This window comes from Heptranchias perlo, chromosome 31 (genome assembly GCF_035084215.1).
Source record: "Heptranchias perlo isolate sHepPer1 chromosome 31, sHepPer1.hap1, whole genome shotgun sequence".
Lineage (NCBI taxonomy): Eukaryota > Metazoa > Chordata > Chondrichthyes > Hexanchiformes > Hexanchidae > Heptranchias > Heptranchias perlo.
Window position 1 is genome coordinate 29279578 of NC_090355.1, and position 19157 is coordinate 29298734.

General features: G+C 40.7%; 1 protein-coding gene across 3 annotated transcripts in view; it reads right to left on the reverse strand.

Annotated features, from left to right (window-relative positions):
* The window catches only part of LOC137300639 (kelch-like protein 20), a 37990-nt gene that overhangs the window by 3047 nt on the left and 15786 nt on the right, over positions 1-19157 (reverse strand). For all 3 annotated transcript variants that reach the window (XR_010958144.1, XM_067969852.1, XM_067969853.1), the window contains exons 5-10: positions 15345-15460; positions 14680-14863; positions 8704-8847; positions 5169-5302; positions 2188-2396; positions 1000-1106 (exon numbers count right to left, since the gene is read on the reverse strand). Coding sequence is in view for 2 of the 3 variants with exons in the window: in XM_067969852.1 (XP_067825953.1) it covers positions 1000-1106; positions 2188-2396; positions 5169-5302; positions 8704-8847; positions 14680-14863; positions 15345-15460 (894 nt within the window). In the remaining variant the exon portion in view is untranslated. The remainder of the gene's footprint in view (positions 1-999; positions 1107-2187; positions 2397-5168; positions 5303-8703; positions 8848-14679; positions 14864-15344; positions 15461-19157) is intronic.

Genomic DNA, 19157 nt, shown 5'->3' on the forward strand with positions numbered 1-19157 from the left:
TTAATTGTGGTAAACACAGCCCTTTGACTTTTGAAACTCAAGGATAAAGTAACTTACTGTAGATACAATTAATGTATGGCTGTGAAACATTTTGGACACTAATATACTGTGGGATTCTACCCTTGTAGTGCATGCACTGATTGTTGCGTTTTATTTAAAATATGCTGACACCTCTACCAGAATGCTGTCTGAAAAACAAGAATATTTTTCCCTGTGGGGGGGGGGGGGGGAAGGAAGGTAGTGCTCAACTCTGTCAGAAAGCTATAGGTTCAAGTCCAACTAAAGTACTTGAGCAAATAATCTAGATCGATAACCCGGCACAGTACTGGCGGTGCCGTCCTTTGGATGGGAGGTTAAACCGGAAGGTCCTGTATGCCTAGGCTGGTGAAGCTGTGCTGGAAAAATGGTAGCACTGGTGTTCTGGAAAGATTAGGGCAAAAGGCTTTCTTCAGCTGAACCTCTCAGGACCTTGTGAAATGGAGATGCGGCAGTCAATGCAAGAGCCAGATGGTTTAGGATCAGGTGACTGGATCTTGAGAACACTAATCACAAACTGAACTCTGAACTGAAAGAAGGTGTCAACACAACAGATGAATGAGGCTGTACTACACTCACACATATTTAAAACCTATGCAGAGTCACAACCTACTGGAACCACCTATTTACAGTTCAAAATTTTTATGAAAATTTCTGGAAAGCATTCTTGTAACTCACCACCATACTTACTGCTCTAACTGCAATACTGAATAGATTATACTCAAAGGTTAAGATTTGTACAGCTTTTCCTGTTCTACTCTACAATTACTGATTTCATTCATGGGTCTTGTCCAGATATTAACATGGCATAGGTTTCAAAACAAAATTAGAAAAACTCAATTTTACATCTCTCAAAATTCCAACTGTCTTAGTTATCCTAGTTGCTGTTGCACATTATAACAAAGTGACTGATTCCATCAAAACATAAAAGTTAAACTTCTTGAGCTGGAAACATATTCGTACCTCCATGTATTTGCATCAGGATCAAACACCTCAACAGTTTTTAAGTAGGTTGTACCATCAAAACCTCCAACTGCCATCAGAAGTCCATTTACAACAGCTAGACCAACCTGGATGGTCAGGGGAAAAACACACAAAATTAAATACATTTTTAATTACTTGTTAGGCACAACAGGTTTTACATAGGTTAAAAAGAAATTGCTAATACAATAGGTAACCTGCAAGCACAGCATGTTGATGCATCATATGCCATACAATGGAGAGGACACAGGTTTGTTCCCACAGCTGGTATCTACTGGCACAATGTAGCTGCCAATGAGTGAGTAAAATCCAGCACTTCCCCAAAGAGAAGAAAATGCAAACACACACACACACAGCTACTCCATCCCACGTATGTGTCTCCTAGTGGGCAATTAATGCCTCTTACTGCACCCATCTGCAAGTGGCATATATTGTAGGGAGAAACACACAGTATGGAGTAAGGTCAATGGTCACTATATTATGAACAAATGGGAGACTCTAATTGCTACAGACAACAGCTGCAATCCTTAAAGTCAGATTATTCTGCTATGGGTGCATAGGGAGGGGAAGACTAAGCCCTTATATAAATAGCCTGCCAAATTATTTGTTCCTGTGTAGATACACAGACAAAATGTATTATTCAGCCAGGTACATGTTCAATTTCTATTTTAGGATACTCAACATCATAATCAGCATAGATGAGACTGGGAAGATTTGTTAGCTTGTGTGTTAGATGCTCTACATTGTGTCATCCTATTTTCTACAGAAGAAGATTGACATCTTTGGTTTTCTTAAAGCTGGATGCCGTGCTAAGAAATGCATTTTTCAATTTGAAGATGTAGGGCACCAGAAATCCAAACAATGCAGGCTTCTTAAACCCATGGTGATTAAAAGAAAAAACAAAATTTGCTACAAATCTGAAAAATTACTAGACATGCACAGCAGGTCAATCAGCATCTGGAAGAAAGGTAAATGTAACCCTTATTAAAACTGTCAGTTCTGATGGAGTTATACCCAAAAAATTCACCTTTCTCTTGTCAATGTTTCATGTCGTATTAGATTACATTTTGTTCAGGTTAAAGCTGCAGTCCAGGGATGGCACTTTTACATTGCTTGAGTCTGTAATATATGGTGTGCTGCTAACACACACCTTTTTTAGTACATACTTACTCCACTCCGTCTGGAAGTCATAGCAACCACTGGTGACCACTGATTGGTTCTAAGGTTGTATCGCTCAGCACTGCTGAGCTCTGTTGTGTCATCGCGTCCTCCGACTGCATAGATCATGTCCTGGAACACGGCACAGCCAAGGTGCTTCCGCCTCGTTCCCATGGGTGGACAGGGAGACCAGCGATTCTCCTGAGGAATGAAGCGTTCAACTGAAAAGTACAAAATAATTCCATGAACCCAACCAGCAAAGACTAAATGGAGTATTAAACCAAAGCAGGCTATGTACATATTGTGATCTTGATTTCTTTTATAATTCCAGGCTTTTACTGGGGACAATTTTGTACATAGCAGTATCTGGTATGCTCACAAGATCATACAATCAGCATTGATGACCATTTTAGTTCCTCCATCCTCTAATTCTAGCATCTCGTTGTTTTAATAATTCCAAGCTTTGCACCTCCACTACCCTACCTTGAAATCCATTTCAAGTTTGATCACTGTGAGGAGCAACTACCTGAAGTTCTAAATTTGCTTTATTGGATTGAATCTGTCTCCTCCTTGTATTCTTGTAATTTAGTTTGAAGCAATATTCCAGATTTACCTTTCCCATTCAGTTTACAAATTTATATAGCTCTGATATGTCCCATCTGCCCCCTCAAGTGGATATAAAAGATCTCATGGCACTATTCGAAGAGCAGAGAAGGTCTCCCAATGTCCTGGCTAACATTTATCCCTTAACCAATACCACAAGAACAGTTTAATTGGTCAGTTTCTCATTGCTGTTTGTGGGATCTTGCTGTGTGCTAATTAACAGCCACGTTTCCCTACATTACAACAGTTACCATACTTCAAAAGTAATTCATTGGCTGTGAAGCACCTTGGGGTGTCCTGAGGTTGTAAATTGCTCTATATAAATGAAAGTTCATTCTTTCTCTCTCACTCTAAAATATCACTTTTCAATTTCCTCCTTTCCAGACTATAAAATCCAAATTTCTCCTGTTGCTCATAACTTTGTCCTCCAACAGTAGGAATCAGTCTCATTGCTCTTTTCTGAAGTGCTTCCAGTCGTCGCCTTCCTTGTGTCTCGGTGACCACAATTGGACACAATTCTCAGACTAGCATGGTACACAGTTTCAGTATGGCTTCCTCTGACTGGTACTCTACCCTTCTGGCTATATACCCATTATTCCTTCCAATGTGCAGTACTTTATACTTGTCCATTTTAAATTTCATCTGCCAGTGCTGCCTACTTACACCTTTAATCCAACTCACTGTGCATTTGCCTGAGCTGCTTCCTCAGAATCAAGTACCCCTCCTAGTTTGGTATCATCTGCAAATTTCACCTGAGTTGTGTATTTAATTTGGTAACAGTAGTCATACTAGTACTGATTCCTGGGAACTCTATTCCACTTCTTGAACAAGTTCCTACTATTCTTTTCAGCCAATTTCTAAGCCTAAATCCATACAGCTTTGAGCTCAACTAGTAGCCCTTAATATGGAACTTTGTTGAATGTATTATGGAAGTCTATGTGCACTGTATCAAAGCTCTCCACAGCCCACTTTTGATCTAGAATTTCAGATTCAAGCCATAAATACTCGAATTTTTAAAATAGAAACCCAGCATTGTTCACTTTAACAGTGTAAGTTACAAAGAAGGTTATTGAATAAACATCCCCATATTAAAAAGAAAAGCACTGTGTAATGCACCTTTCTCTGTTCTAGTGTTCAATTGCTATCCATTTCATCCAAGTGTAACATCCATAAGGTAAGATATGGTTTCAAAAGATTCTTTACCTTCCAGCTACTAAAAGAAATGGTTGGAGACCAAAAGTTGGCAGCTTAGGAAATCTCAGCTATAATATCCAACAGCCGGACACAATTGGAAGCTAGCTCTGACAAGAGTTTACAAGCTTGGAAACCCCCCCCCACACACTGACAGTTGATCAGCCTGTCCCCCACTCACTCGTCTCTACCATCCCCTGCCCCACCCTCCCGATCTCCCTTCCCTCTTCTCCTCCCTTCATGCCTTGGTCCAATTATCACCCCACCCCCTATCTCTGCTCGACTTCAATAATGCCCTCTGTCTTGACGTGCTGTATGCAGCACCACAGTTAGGTCAGTATATTTTATATTTGTAACAACAAACTAGATAAGAATGAATCTTTTCCAACCATAATGATTGTGGTGCTTTAATTTCTTGTTGCACAGCCCAATCTTGCTGCAAGTGGAATTCAATCATTTTCCCACCGCCTTCCTGTATTCAGTCAGCCCAGTTTCTCACTTTTTGCCACAAGTCTAATAACAAGTTTTTAAAAAAATAAGCAATATACAAAAACCCCACGAAAATTCAACCAGCTTTTATTGGGATGCAAAACAAAATAATCTTGCGGTTCCCCTTCACCCTCAACAATGTTCTTATAGCAGTAATCTACTACATTATATGAATATTGAACTAGGGAGGAAAATAGCCAGTTTTTTTTGAGTGTTGAATTCAACATAACGCACAGCATAAAAAAAAAGATGACAATCATTTCTGTGAGGTTCACTATCAATTCAAACTAGTCCAATCTCTGCACTGTGAGGAGGACCCTACATGAAATGAATTTGGACAGTTAGAACCCAATTACTGATGGGTCCAAGACCATAGCATAAAACTGACCATAATTTAACATTCATTACTATTAAATTGTCAATTTCACTAAGGATGGTTGGTGTGGGAGATGAAAAACCACACAAGTGCAACTGGTGATGTGTTAAGGTTGTAAACATATTGGTATAGTGTACAGGGAGATTTACACTGCATCCAATCTGGAAGTACTGAATATAAACAATCCATATTAAATTAAAAAATGGGAAAATTTTAATTGTCTAGCACATTCCAGCCCTCATATTAATGAGTTAAAAAAGATTAAAGTTAGGATCTGTCTGAAGCACACCTATTGTGAGTAATCTCTGAATGAATCTGTTTCCACATACATTACCTGTATTCAGTGGAGATGTTCCATCAGAGCCCCCGATAGCATAGAGATGTCCACCGAGGACTGCCACAGCTACCCCCAGGCGGCGAGTGCTCATAGGGGCTACTCTCATCCACTTATTTTCCTTAGGATCAAACCTGGCAAAATAATAAACGTGCTACAAATAGGATTGCCTCTAATTCTATAAACTTATCTGCTAACAACTCTTTAAACAGCAAGTGCCACAATAAGTACCTTCACCCATCCACCCAGCTTTTTTTTTGCCAATTTTATCCCCTAATGGAGTATTTCTTTCTGGAGTATAGTTCTCAAGTTGCCCATGGCCTTCTGGTACCTTGTCCAGGTGCTCAATTTTCACATACAAGCCTAGGCAGCAACAGCAAGAGTTGGCAAGCGTGTTGATGCAGGGAATATCACAGCCAAGTCCAATCCTGGCCACACCCAACAGTCACACATGGACAATCCAAGATGGGACACTGGATAGTGATCAGGAATGGGATCCTAGCTGATTTCCTCCTTCCTAATTTCAGACTCTGATGTCAATTGTAATAATAATGTCACCTGCTGAGATAGGCTAACTAAAAATACAGACCAATGATAGAAGCTGGGCCCTTCCTGTTTGTACAGCACAGCTATTGATAAGACAGACTTGAGGAACTTCCAATAGCCCTTTTTTAAAAAAAAAATTAAAACATGTTCATTAAACTCTTCATGTTTGTTTGGTTTAAACAGCAAATGCACAATGGAGACGTGTTTTAGTTTTGGTGGAGTTACATTGCATTCTTCATTTTCATCACAGACTGGTGTTGGGCACACACAGAAACCCTTTAGGAACATAGGAACAGGAGTAGGCCATTTAGCCCCTCGAGCCTGCTCTGCCATTTGATAAGATCATGGCTGATCTGTGATCTAACTCCATTTACCTGCCTTTGGCCCATATCCCTTAATACCTTTGGTTGCCAAAAAGCGATCTATCTCAGATTTAAATTTAGCAATTGAGCTAAATTGCCATTTACGGAAGAGAGTTCCAAACTTCTACCACCCTTTGTGTGTAGAAATGTTTTCTAATCTCACTCCTGAAAGGTCTGGCTCTAATTTTTAAACTGTGCCCCCTACTCCTAGAATCCCCAACCAGCTTTCTCTCTATCTGTTCCCCTTAGTATCTTGTAAACTTCGGATCAGATCACCCCTTAACCTTCTAAACTCTAGAGAATACAACCCCATTTTGTGTAATCCCTCCTCGTAACTTAACCCTTGAAGTCCGGGCATCATTCTAGTAAACCTACCAAGGCCACTATGTCCTTCCGAAGGTGCAGTGCCCAGAACTGCTCACAGTACTCCAGGTGCAGTCTAACCAGGTTTTTTTTTTACAGCTGCAGCATAACTTCTGCCCCCTTGTACTCTAGTCATCTAGATATAAAGGCCAGCATTCAATTTGCCTTATTGACTATTTTCTGCACCTGTTCATGACACTTCAATGATCTATGTACCTGAACCCCAAAGTCCCTTTGGACATCCACTGTTTTTAACTTTTTACCATTTAGAAAGTACCCTGTTCTATCCTTTTTTGATCCAAAGTGGATGACGTCACATTTGCCTACACTGAATTCCGTTTGCCACGGTTTTGCCCATTCACCTAATCTATCAATATCCCTTTGCAATTTTATTTTTTCATCTACACTGCTTACAATGCCACCAATCTTTGTGTCATCGGCAAACTTAAATATGAGACTTTCTATGCCTTCATCTAAGTCGGTAATAAATATTATGAATAATTGAGGCCCCAAGACAGATCCCTGAGGGACTCCATAGTCACATCCTGCCAATGTGAGTACCTACCCATTATCCCTACTCTCTGTCGCCTTTCGCTCAGCCAACTTCCTAACCAAGTCTGTACTTTTCCCTCGATTCCATGGGCTTCTATCTTAGCTAACAGTCTCTTATGTGGGACTTTATCAAATGCCTTCTGGAAGTCTATATAAATAACATCCATTGACATTCCCCTGTCCACTACTTTAGTCACCTCTTCAAAAAATTCAATCAGGTTTGTCAGGCACGACCTACCTTTCACAAATCTATGCTGGCTCTCTCAGATTAACTGAAAATTCTTGAGGTGTTCAGACACCCTATCCTTAATTATAGACTCTAGCATTTTCCCCACAACAGATGTTAGGCTAACTTGTCTATAATTCCCTGGTTTCCCTCTCTCTCTCTCTCTCTCCTTTCTTAAAAAGCAGAGTGACGTGCAATTTTCCAATCTAGGAGGGACAGTTCCTGAATCTAGAGAACTTTGAAAGATTATGGTTAGGGCATCTGCAATGTGCTCACCCTTTGCCGTGCCATAGTGTCCCAGCTACTGAGAAATCCACATAGGTTTCAGTTCACCCTGTAACTAGTGCACACTTTGTCTCTTTATTACCCAAATCCAGAGATGTAGGCTGGCAAGAGCAAGGTCTTAGGGATCCCGGGTTATGTGTAGGCGATACTGCTGGAATTTAACTGGATAAAACCATGTAGTCTGTCAGCAAACAGCTAAATTTCCCACTGCTTGTCCAGCTAGGTTCACTAGATTGCAGAATTATCTTAAGTCCAGTGGGAAGAATCCTAGTTCCTACCTACAGGTTTACTTCTCCAGGTCCTATTGATGAAACAGGATGGTGCTCTGTAGTATTGTAGTCCTGCATGGCTCAGGTATTGAATTACCAAATCTACCACAGAAGGTTGACTCGGTTCCAATCTTCCATCACCAATGTGTCATTTGGGACGGAAGAGACCCCACTTACCTTCTCTTTTCCATCCCCAATCCATCAGAAGAATAGACTAATGGACAAAAGGACTAGTGCAGGTTACAACCCTTACAAGGTGAACTCACATACCAGGAAGCCATGTGGTGAGCAGCACAACTCATCATCAAATGCGAATGCACAGCCACCACTCCCGAGAACACCATAACCCATCAAATGGTGGCTCCATCATTTGGAGATGCAGAGATTTAGTAGCCTCTTTGCAACTCAATCATGGTAGGTACCAAACCTTGGATAATTGAGGTGTTCTCATACCCAGTCTTCAGGCAATACCTTCTAGTAGTGGTCTTATGAAAACAATTTTCTCATCAACTGCCTTTAGCATATTGAAAGGATCTGTGCAGGACAGTTTGCAACGGGTCAGCTACCTTGTTGTTTTACATGTCCCAAGTGCAATATTGCATACCAGGCTTAGTCTCACCAATTACTTAATTCAGGCCCTCGCATGAAAGGCTTTGGCAGATGCAGCTGTAGCTGTTGACTCTCCCTCCTGTAAGCCAAAGCTATGCCTGTAACCATTTCCCTCACAAATCCTTCTCACAGTTAGTTCCCTCATCTCGTACATGGAATAAAGGATACCTTTCCACTGCATGCTTAGAAACTATGAAAGAGAATTGAATGGATAAATGTCTTATGTGCCATTAGCTCAGCCTGCACTAGGACTTTTCTGTCATTGAAGACACAGACTAAAGCCCCCTTTTACCTGAATAAATCATTTTTTAAAAAAAAGTTACCTTTCCACAATGTTAAGGCAGGACACTCCATCCTGTCCTCCAACAGCATACAGGTACCCTCCCAACACTGCTACGCCCACACTGGTTCTGCAAGTGCTAGTTGGAGCTACGTCACTACTCCATTGATTTGTCTTGGGGTCATACCTTGGCAAAAGAACAGAAATAATTGACAGGTTAAAAGGAGATAGGGGCATGTAAAAGAGACAGATATTCTAACACATTGTTCTGAAAGCATTCTGCAACCATGACAAAAAGGACACTGTTTTCTTCCTCTTCCCATTTCCTTAGTCTACACTAAAAGTAGTTTCTATCGTGAAGACCAATAAAGAAAATATGGAACACGATTAATCAAACGTTCAGATTTAATGAACTAGAGGTGGGCAACAGAATTGCCAAGCCCAGCAGAGACCAGGTTCTAGCTCAGCTCTCAAAGCCAAATCTCAAGACAAGCCCATCAGAATAAATGAAGCAAATTTAAATTCAACTCCTGCATGGATATAAGCACATTTTTAAAAACTTAAAGGAATGAAGTGAGGTAGATTTGCTGCACATTAAGATGAATTACCACCTATACAAGTTTCCCAATCTTTCTAGTAGGAGGACCCCAGATGATCTGTGCTGTCTCCAGACTCAGTATTGTAGGCAAACCTTCCAACAGCACTGCTCCATATGCCCAGTCTACACCAAAGTAGCCCAGGGGTTTGTCAGCAGCATCAAGGGTTGGAAGCCAGGAGCTGGCAACCAGGCCATCTGAGATCTGTTTGGACTCTAGGTGCACTGATGTAATAGAGGATGTGGCATCTTCTGAGAGTAGCATGCCCCCTTTCTCCCCTCCCCCCCCCCCCAAAATGGTTCCTTTGTCATGAGTGGGGGCTATTTTACATTTGCTTGCTCGTTGGTAGAAATATAGTTTCTAAGGAAATACCGCATGTTCCCTAAAGGCAAAAAAAGTAATACACTTATGCCCACATATGTAGCAAAAAAGGTTGTGAAAAATCCCTTTCTCGTGATTGTTACTTTGTGGCTGAACAATACAGCCCAGGAGATACACAAAGTCCAATGCAACTTCCGATTTAATCAATGAGGGATATGTTTGTTGAGGAAACAGTGCAAGGCAGTAGTTATCAGTTTTTTTTTAAGGGCGAGAAATCCTTCTATTGCAGGTACCAGTTTTTCTGCAGTGCTGCTCTGAGCCAATTACAAAAGGTTATGTTTTTACTTTAGCTACAGATCTGAGAAGAGTAACTAAGTTACAAGTTCCAAACAGGCAGTACTAAGTTCATATTGGCTCCACTTTGAATTCTCCCAGCCAGTACACAGTCCTGCGCTTGCCTACATGCTATTAAGTTTGAAAAGTACTGAGCCCTGATCACTTTTTAAACCCAGCGTGACTCCACATTGTAGTTACATTGCAGTGTTAATCCAAATGATGTGAAATGACCTGTTCCAGGATGTCTCACACCACACTCTTCCATAGACAGACCAGGCCAACTCTGCAGTTAATGGTCACTTCTCATTGAAGCCACTTTGCAGCATCACTGAGGTTACAATATAAATGCACCCCAAGAACGGCACAAGAATGGTCTGGGAGTGGTTCCTTATTCTGCTTGTGGGGATGCAGCAGATCTCCACTTCACAATGTAGGCAAGATCAGAATTGCAACAAAAAGGGAGGAAGAAAAAAAAAGTTGGGTAGAGAACCAAAACAATGTTCAGTTTTTCTCTATTTGTGGTGCGATGACAACCGCTGCATTGATAAGAACAACCTCCAAGGCTTTGCATCACTTAGCCAAAACAACCCAAGGAACTAAGCTACTGATTTAGAACTGATCGAGTTATGGTGAAGTAAGGAGGATAGATAGATAGGTTAGGGCTGAAATTTAATACCAGCTGAATTACAATTCTAGGAGATTTGTCAGTTTTGATAGCATTCCAAGCACTGTTGCAGCTCTCCCAGTGGGGTTAATAATTGAATCTTTCAGGCATCTCAGTAACAAATCTTTCAGTTTTCACATTTTGTCATCCTAATCATCAACCGTGATTGTATTCTGAATAGAATTAGTGGGGAAAGAATAGTTGCTATAAAAGAACTCTTGCTCCTGGGAACAAATTAAATCTGAGCCAGTGTATACGAGCAAGATGTGTTAGTTGATGACAGGTGTTATGATTCCTTATATTTCCTTTCCTGGTCACACAAAAACATGCTTGCACACACACAATTATAAGTAATGATTCTATTAGGGCAGAAATAAGTTCTAGGGCTGACAAATCTTGAAGACCATTGTGTTTCAATACTATAGAGTTGCTTCAAAGTGAATTAAAAGGGAAGGAAAGTCTGAGGACACGGAGGAACTTGCTGTTTTTACTCCTCCTTATCTACTTGATAAACATATGGTAGCACGTATATTTGTTACTTGTCAGAAAACATCATCCTTGCAGTAAATTCATAAAAGCACATCAATCTGGTTCCACATTTTTCTTCAGTTGCTCTGTTACACAGGAGCAAACATTATATGTCCTGTAGGCTCTATTTAGCAAAATGGAAATTAGCACTTTGAACTAGTGAGGGAGCCAATCCAGAGTGACCCAAGTCTACAAAACTCTCTACTGACCAAGTAGGCAGCAGAACTAAAGCAGATAGGATTTTTTACTATTTTCTTAGAAACACACTCTTTACGTTATGATTTTCAATGTTCCTTTTTTTAAAAAAAATCATCAGAAACTAAAGCCGATATTGAAATGCAGTTGGTCAAATGACAAATTAAGTGCGTCTGTCAAAGTAGGTGACAGCCTAAACAAACAGCTGAAGAGCTGTACATATCCTGCCACACATTTCAAACTGACTGGTTTTATGAATAGATGTAATCCACAGCCCTCTGGCAATCTGACTCCCAGCACAAGTTACATTTGTCTCAACCTGCTGCTGACTATATTTGTAATGTGTACACAATAAGTGTAATGTCAGTGCAGCAGGTTTCCTCAGTGGAGGCACTGTGCTAATCAAATCCAGAATTGGTTGGGTGAAAGCAGAGATAAATTGTGGTACCACTGCACTTAGTACAATGCCAGCAGTTCAAGTGCATGAGACTGCACAGTTTTCACCATTTTGAAGCAGTTTTGGTTTTGCAGTGACACAAGAATCACAGGATAACTGCAACCAACTCAATGTCACTGGCATTTGATGCAAGACTACGTCTCATCCTGCTTTAGTCTTGTGCTGTTTGTAGTATAACTGCAAAGCCAACGTTTTACTAGACACCCTTTTAAGTTTCAAAAGATCAGGAACAGGAGTAGGCCATTGAGCCCCTCGAGCCTGTTCCGCTATTCAATTAGATCATGGCTGACCTGTAAGGTAAAAAAAAACTACTGATGACTCATCAGTTCTTTTTCAACGTCAGGTATTTCACCAGTTGTTGATACTCAATGAGCAGAGGTCTGCATATTCACACAGCTCTGCTTTTCCCAAAGCAGAGAGTGGTGAAGCAATAAGCACTGCTATACGTGTGGTTCTATCATGTTAACACTTAGATAAGGTGATCTCAAATATCCAATGAACTCCAAACGGGTTTCAGTTTTAAATATATGATCTAGTACCCTACTTTATAGGCTCAGGTGCTGGTACAGAGGAAGATGCTACTTCCCAGTTCAGAAATATTTGGTGGACTGATTCCCAGCTGACTCTAGCTCAGGTTCTGAAGTCAATGCAATGGTGAAAAGACTAATAAGGCATCACCTGCTTTCAACACAAGTCTTCCTAACTATTTTCATCTAGAAAGGGGTCAGCCTTAGCTCAGTGATAGCAAAAGAATGAAATTCCACCCCCCCCCCACCACAAGCCTGACAGTTGCTGGAGTGGAGTTCATGAGTGCTGTCTTCCATCTAATACTATGTTTAAGTGACCAATCTATTTGTGAGCCTAGACTAGACAGCAAGTGTCTGCAGGCTATTCAACCAAACTTTCCAGCATGGGTCAATAGTGATAAGATCACTACTGTTGCCAGACTGAAAGCAGTTAACTAATCGTAACAGAATCCTTGCCTATAGGGCTCAGTCCCAACGTCGAGGGCATCCTGAAACCCATCGTACAGGGAACCCCCAGCTTCTGTCGCGACACTACAGACTTCCTACAAAAACTCAGCACCCACGGACCAGTTGAACCAGGAACACGTCTCACCACGATGGACGTCTCGGCACTCTACACCAGTATCCCCCACAATGACTGCATCGCTGCAACACCAACAACAGCCAATCCCCAGACGCCATCCTACAACTCATCCGCTTCATCCTGGATCACAATGTCTTCACCTTCAATAACCAGTTCTTTACCCAAACACACGGAACAGCCATGGGGACCAAATTCGCACCCCAATACGCCAACATTTTCATGCACAAGTTCGAGCACGACTTCTTCACTGCACAGGACCTCCAACCAACGCTATACACCAGATACATCGACGACATTTTCTTCCTATGGACCCACGCCGAAGAATCACTGAAGAGACTACACGATAACATCAACAAGTTCCATCCCACCATCAAACTCACCATGGACTACTCCTCAGAATCGGTTTCTTTCTTGGACACACAAATCTCCATCAAAGACAGGCACCTCAGCACCTCACTCTACCGCAAGCCCACGGACAACCTCATGATGCTCCACTTTTCCAGCTTCCACCCTAACCACGTCAAAGAGGCCATCCCCTATGGACAGGCCCTGCAAATACACAGGGTCTGCTCAGACGAGGAGGAACGTGATGGACACCTACAGACGCTGAAAGACGCCCTCGTAAGAACGGGATATGACGCTCGACTCATCGATCGACAGTTCCAACGGGCCACAGCGAAAAATCGCATAGACCTCCTCAGGAGACCAACACGGGACGCAACCAACAGAGTACCGTTCGTCGTCCAGTACTTCCCCGGAGCGGAGAAACTACGCCATGTTCTCCGCAGCCTTCAACAAGTCATCGATGACGACGAACACCTCGCTAAGGCCATCCCCACGCCTCCACTACTCGCCTTCAAACAGCCACCCAACCTCAAACAGACCACGTTCGCAGCAAATTACCCAGCTCTAAGGAGAACAGCGTCCACGACGCCACACAACCCTGCCACGGCAACCTCTGCAAGACATGCCAGATCATCGACACAGATACCACCATCACACGAGAGGACACCACACACCAGGTAATGGGTTCATACTCCTGCGACTCGGCCAACGTTGTCTACCTCATACGTTGCAGGAAAGGATGCCCCGGAGCATGGTACATCGGCGAGACCACGCAGACACTGCAACAACAGATGAACGGACACCACTCAACAATCGCCAGACAGGAGGGTTCCCTCCCAGTTGGGGAACACTTCAGCAGTCAAGGACATTCAGCCTCCGATCTTCGGGTAAGCGTTCTCCCAAGGCGGCCTTCGAGACACACGACAACGCAAAATCGTCGAGCAGAAATTGATAGCCAAGTTCCGCACCCATGAGGACGGCTTCTACTGGGATCTTGGGTGCATGTCACGCTACATGTAACCCCACCAGGGGAAAAAAAAAGTTATCTGTTTTTAATACAACTGGCCATTCTTTGTGTGTCTCTCTCTCTCTCTCTTTCTTTGTAATCTGACAGCTTGCGTATTCAGTGGTCTGGGGTGTAATGTTCCCCTGTCTGAACACCATCCATGCAGAGGTGTGATAATGGGCAGTTGGAAAGATTATCTGTAATCACCAGGCATTGTTCTGTGACTATATATGCGGTGCTTTTATGGAAACCTTCACACACCTGACGAAGGAGAAAAGCTTCGAAAGCTTGTGATTTTCAAATAAAACTGTTGGACTATAACCTGGTGTTGTAAGGTTCCTTACATTTGTCCAAGACGACATTGCAATGGTACATTATTGCAACTCAAAGAGATCATTATCAGTCTTTTGTTTCTTCATTAAGCAAAAATAGGCCATTTAGCAAATACACTTTGAATTTACCTTTCAACACTGTTCAGGTAGGAAGACCCATCATGACCTCCAACTGCATACAAAAGATCATCAAGAACTGCTACACCAACACCACACCTTCGTTTGGACATTGATGCCATCATCCGCCATTCATGTGCCTGAGGGTCATAGCGTTCCACGCTAGAGATTGCATCACCACTGCACCAGCCACCAACTATAAAGTGACAAAAATAAAAGTTACAGGGTACAATTGAAAAAACTCCTACATTCAACAAGGTCTCTGTCCATACAAAACCATGCTGCTGTTTATACTGCAGTTGACCTTGTTATTTGAAATGCACAGGAGACCCAATGTTATGCTAACTGTGCAGTTTTATTCAGCTCAATAAAGGGTTAAAATCTTATTAGTCAATAAACTGACCAGATACGGCTAACTTAGTACAGAAAACTCTTGAGCTTATAGCAACAACTACTAAATAAAATGCTTTTTAGCACTAAGTTGCTATTTGAATTCTCTCCAGCAGGTTATCTGTAGCACACACATAATTTATATGCCTTGTGACAACACTGCTACAGAACTACAACATAGAAGACTGCAATGATATGAAGTCAGGATCTGAATTCACAGAAAGATACTTTACATTAATCTTTAGCAATAGGTCAGGAATTAAGAAGAAATCACTACACTCACTTACCAGCAAAAAGCACCTCCCCACATCGGATGGGCTTACGAGGTCGTGTTCGGGGACCCTGCATTAGTGGTCTCTCCTGTGGCAGGAGGAGATAATTTTTTGCCTCATCCAAGAGATCTCTGAAGGACATTGGAAAAAAAATCATGAAGGTTAAACAACTCATCAGTCAAGTGAAGGAAGTTTAGTTACTGTAGTGTAGGGCAGACAAAAACACGTGCTACGCTGGGTGTAACTTCAACAGGAATGCAGATACTAAACTACTTGGCTAAAGGAGTTTGATGAAGTCGAGTGAAGTTTCACAGTTATGTGTAAAATGCACTTGAATTTTCAACCATTTTTGGAAGTGAAACAGAAACAGGTTATTGCCAACTGATCATCTATTTGACACACAACAATGCTGAGAATGACTCAGTCCTGAAGAGTTGGGAAAGACTTAGCAGAATTGTTATGCATTGGAGATCCTCTGTAGTAACACCTCCAATCCAACATTCTTTCATATCAGACAAGTTAAAATGAGTTTCTGGAGTTAGCAAATGATAATTACAATACAGATTTCTTTAGTATATGGGTGGATTGGAAGGATTCATTTGTAATGCCTTCAGACTGGAGTATTTCCAGGCAAACAGCAGTGGCTAAGCAATATTGTACAAAAGTTTTTTTAAAAACTTGAAGACCATTTTTCAAAGGGGATGATTATGACATTGCATTTATATTGAAAACCTTTGGCACTGAGCTGGTTCAGAAATAACGTATCTGAAGAAGTCATTATTGTGCCACTGAGCACCAATAATGTGTGAAAAAAGCAAAATTCCACCTTCATATCAATGACAGCACAACTCTTGGTTTAAATAACTAAAAAGGCAACTATGAGAAATTTTTTTACAATATGAGCTATATTAACTAATGGAATTTAGTACAACTACATCAAAATAATGTTTAAATTTCATTAAGGAAGGCTTACACTCCCCAATGGAGCATTACAACCAAATGATGGCACTTTTAGAAAAATTGGGCAGTGTCAAGATTAAATTAAGAAAATTCAGTGACAAAAGTCAACGCACAATATACACACATATACTACTGCTGAAATAGTCTCTCACAGTTTATTCAAGACTTTTTGCAAATACTTGCCAATAATTGCTCCAAGCAAACGTTTTTAAATTCGCTGTAGTAATTAAACACTTTGAACATTTAGTACCACAGGGGAAAAAGCATTTTTCACCCATTTCCCAACACAAGGATTGCAAACAATTCTAAATAAAAAACTTTCCATAAAGCAATTGACTATCCAAAATTACAGAAGCATGTGAAAATTACTCCCAATTTGCATGCTCAAACATTTCATTCTTTAGCCATCATTCAGTGATGTCAGTGTTCACCTGCCTGTCAGTGCCGAATACGACTGGGCAGAGAGTCACAGCTAGCTCAGTTTATTCAAAACAAGACCGTAAAAAACTAATTTATTAAACTTCCAATGCCTGTAACTATCAAACAGAATTTATAAGAATATATGAAGAATCAAAACTATTTTACGCAATACCATCCAGTCATATGTATCTAGCATAAACAATACTTTCTGTAAGAAATCAATTTCTATAAGAAATCTTTAGCTAAAGAAGCAATTCTTTGAGAAAAAATTTGCAAATAAATTGAGTTTTATAATACTCACATCTCACAAATGTGCACAATTAGTTTTGAGTTAAAGCCATTTCTACTTATTTTCATCATAAAGACTCATTGTGCGTTTTAATATAACTTTTTAAATTGAAACTGTGCAGAGTACTTTTAGCCTAATTTAGCAGTTTGCCGATGATGAAATGCTAGTGCTGGTGTTACGGCTCACCCTGCTTATATAGCTGACTGACGGACCGAATGGAATATTTTTTATGCCTTGCCAAAACCTTACGACAAGGATAGAGTGACCATGAAAACTGCACCAAAGGTCACATGCCTAAAAACAAGCTCCAGCCAAATACCACATTGTTTTGAAACCATATTTAAAGCAGCTCTGCTGACAAGAAAAAGGCATTTACAAATAAAGCAAGGTTTAGAAAACACAGTAATATAAATAATACTGAAAGACCTGACACATCTCCTCTCCCACACCCTCCCAAAAAATGTCAAACTGTCAAAAAACACAAGCTCAGAAATGATCTCAATTTGAAAGACTGCTTCACAACTATACAAATGCATGATGCCGTCCAGCAAAAAAAAATTAGGGATGTCCCACAGCACAGTTTGTGTTTGAAATAGCAAGGTCTCTCAATGAGTGCCAACGGCAAGGATAACAGCACTTCAATGAGGAAACTAGCAATATTGCTCATTCTCTCAGTAGCAAGGCTGTAGGTGCGGGAGGCAGAGGGAAATCATCTTAAATTGCTAGTCTCTATTCCAGTTCCCATGGGGGAACATAAAAACCAGATATAAAAGTGATGTTTTTTAAGGTACAGTAAAGTGGTCATATAAAAGTTGGGATTCCTCTTTTCTATCACCTAAGCCAGAGGGAAAGAGAGGAGTTGAGAGAAAGAACACACAGGAGAGAGAGGGAGATGATATTACTGTGTAAAGGAATGTTGTTTACTGTATCAACTCCTATTTCTTCAAAAGCAGAGTTCCAAATGTACATTGATCATTTAAATTGAAACAATGCAGTTAATTTAATTTTAAAAATCAACATTGGGAAATCCTCCGTAGCTACATTACCTCTTTATGAAAGCTTTATCAAGAGAGGAATTGTCCATTTAAAAAGAACTGTCCAGCTACATGCGACAAAATTAAAACACTTCAAATTCAAATCTTGTACTTTCAGATGCAACCTACTACCTTCTCCTCGTCATTTTTAAGAGGCTAGAATAATGAAACTCTTGCACTTGCAGACAGATACAGATAGATCTTGCCGTATATGACTATAACAGATATAATATGTGTGCATGAAACAGAGGTGAAGACACTGAATACTTTTGGCATGGTTAAAATAAGACTTTAAAAACGACCACAGAAAACTTCCTTGGGAGGCAGCAGAAATTACATTTTGACCCTAGTTTTTGTTTTAGGATAAACTGTATGTCTCCTTTTTAACCTTGGAGCACTGAGCCATTGGCAAACACATGAATAAAAGAAATATAGAATGACAGATTTGGAACATCAGGCTACACTTTTAGCTGATATGTTGGCATTTACAATCTAACTTCTAGCTCTGACCACAGGCCTCTGGCAATCAGCGGAGGACTGCAGGGATCAAGTATCTCGAACAGTTTTATAGAAAGCATCAAATAGCAGCCAATGTCAAAACAGAGTCATAAAAATCTGGAAACTGCAGTAGTAAACAGATTTTACATACATGAATATAATTAGACTGGACCCATCATCTTGCGTTTATGAATTTTTACAAATTTCTTTTACAAGACGTGCATCAATTATGCAGTGCTGACAGCAATTCCAAATTAGATGTCACATTCGACCAAAAGTCACTGCACTTCAAAAGTAATTAATTGTCTTAAATGTTGTGAGACATATGAACGATGTGCTAGGGTACTATATAAATGCAAGTATTTCCTTCTGAACGGAGGGAGAGGGAGGAGAATGGAGATATTTACATTGGTAAGTTACTTCCCTCTTCTAAAAAGCTTACGTTGGAGATGGAAAACTAACTGGCAAGAGGAAAGTGTTATTAAATGCATTGCTACTGAGAATTGATGTTTCATGAAGTGCTTTCAAAGAGCCGGCACAGGCACGATTTGCCGAATAGCCTCTTTCTGTGCTGTAAATTCAAATGAAAATGCTGGACTGTAAGTCAGCTGACATCATTCAGAATGT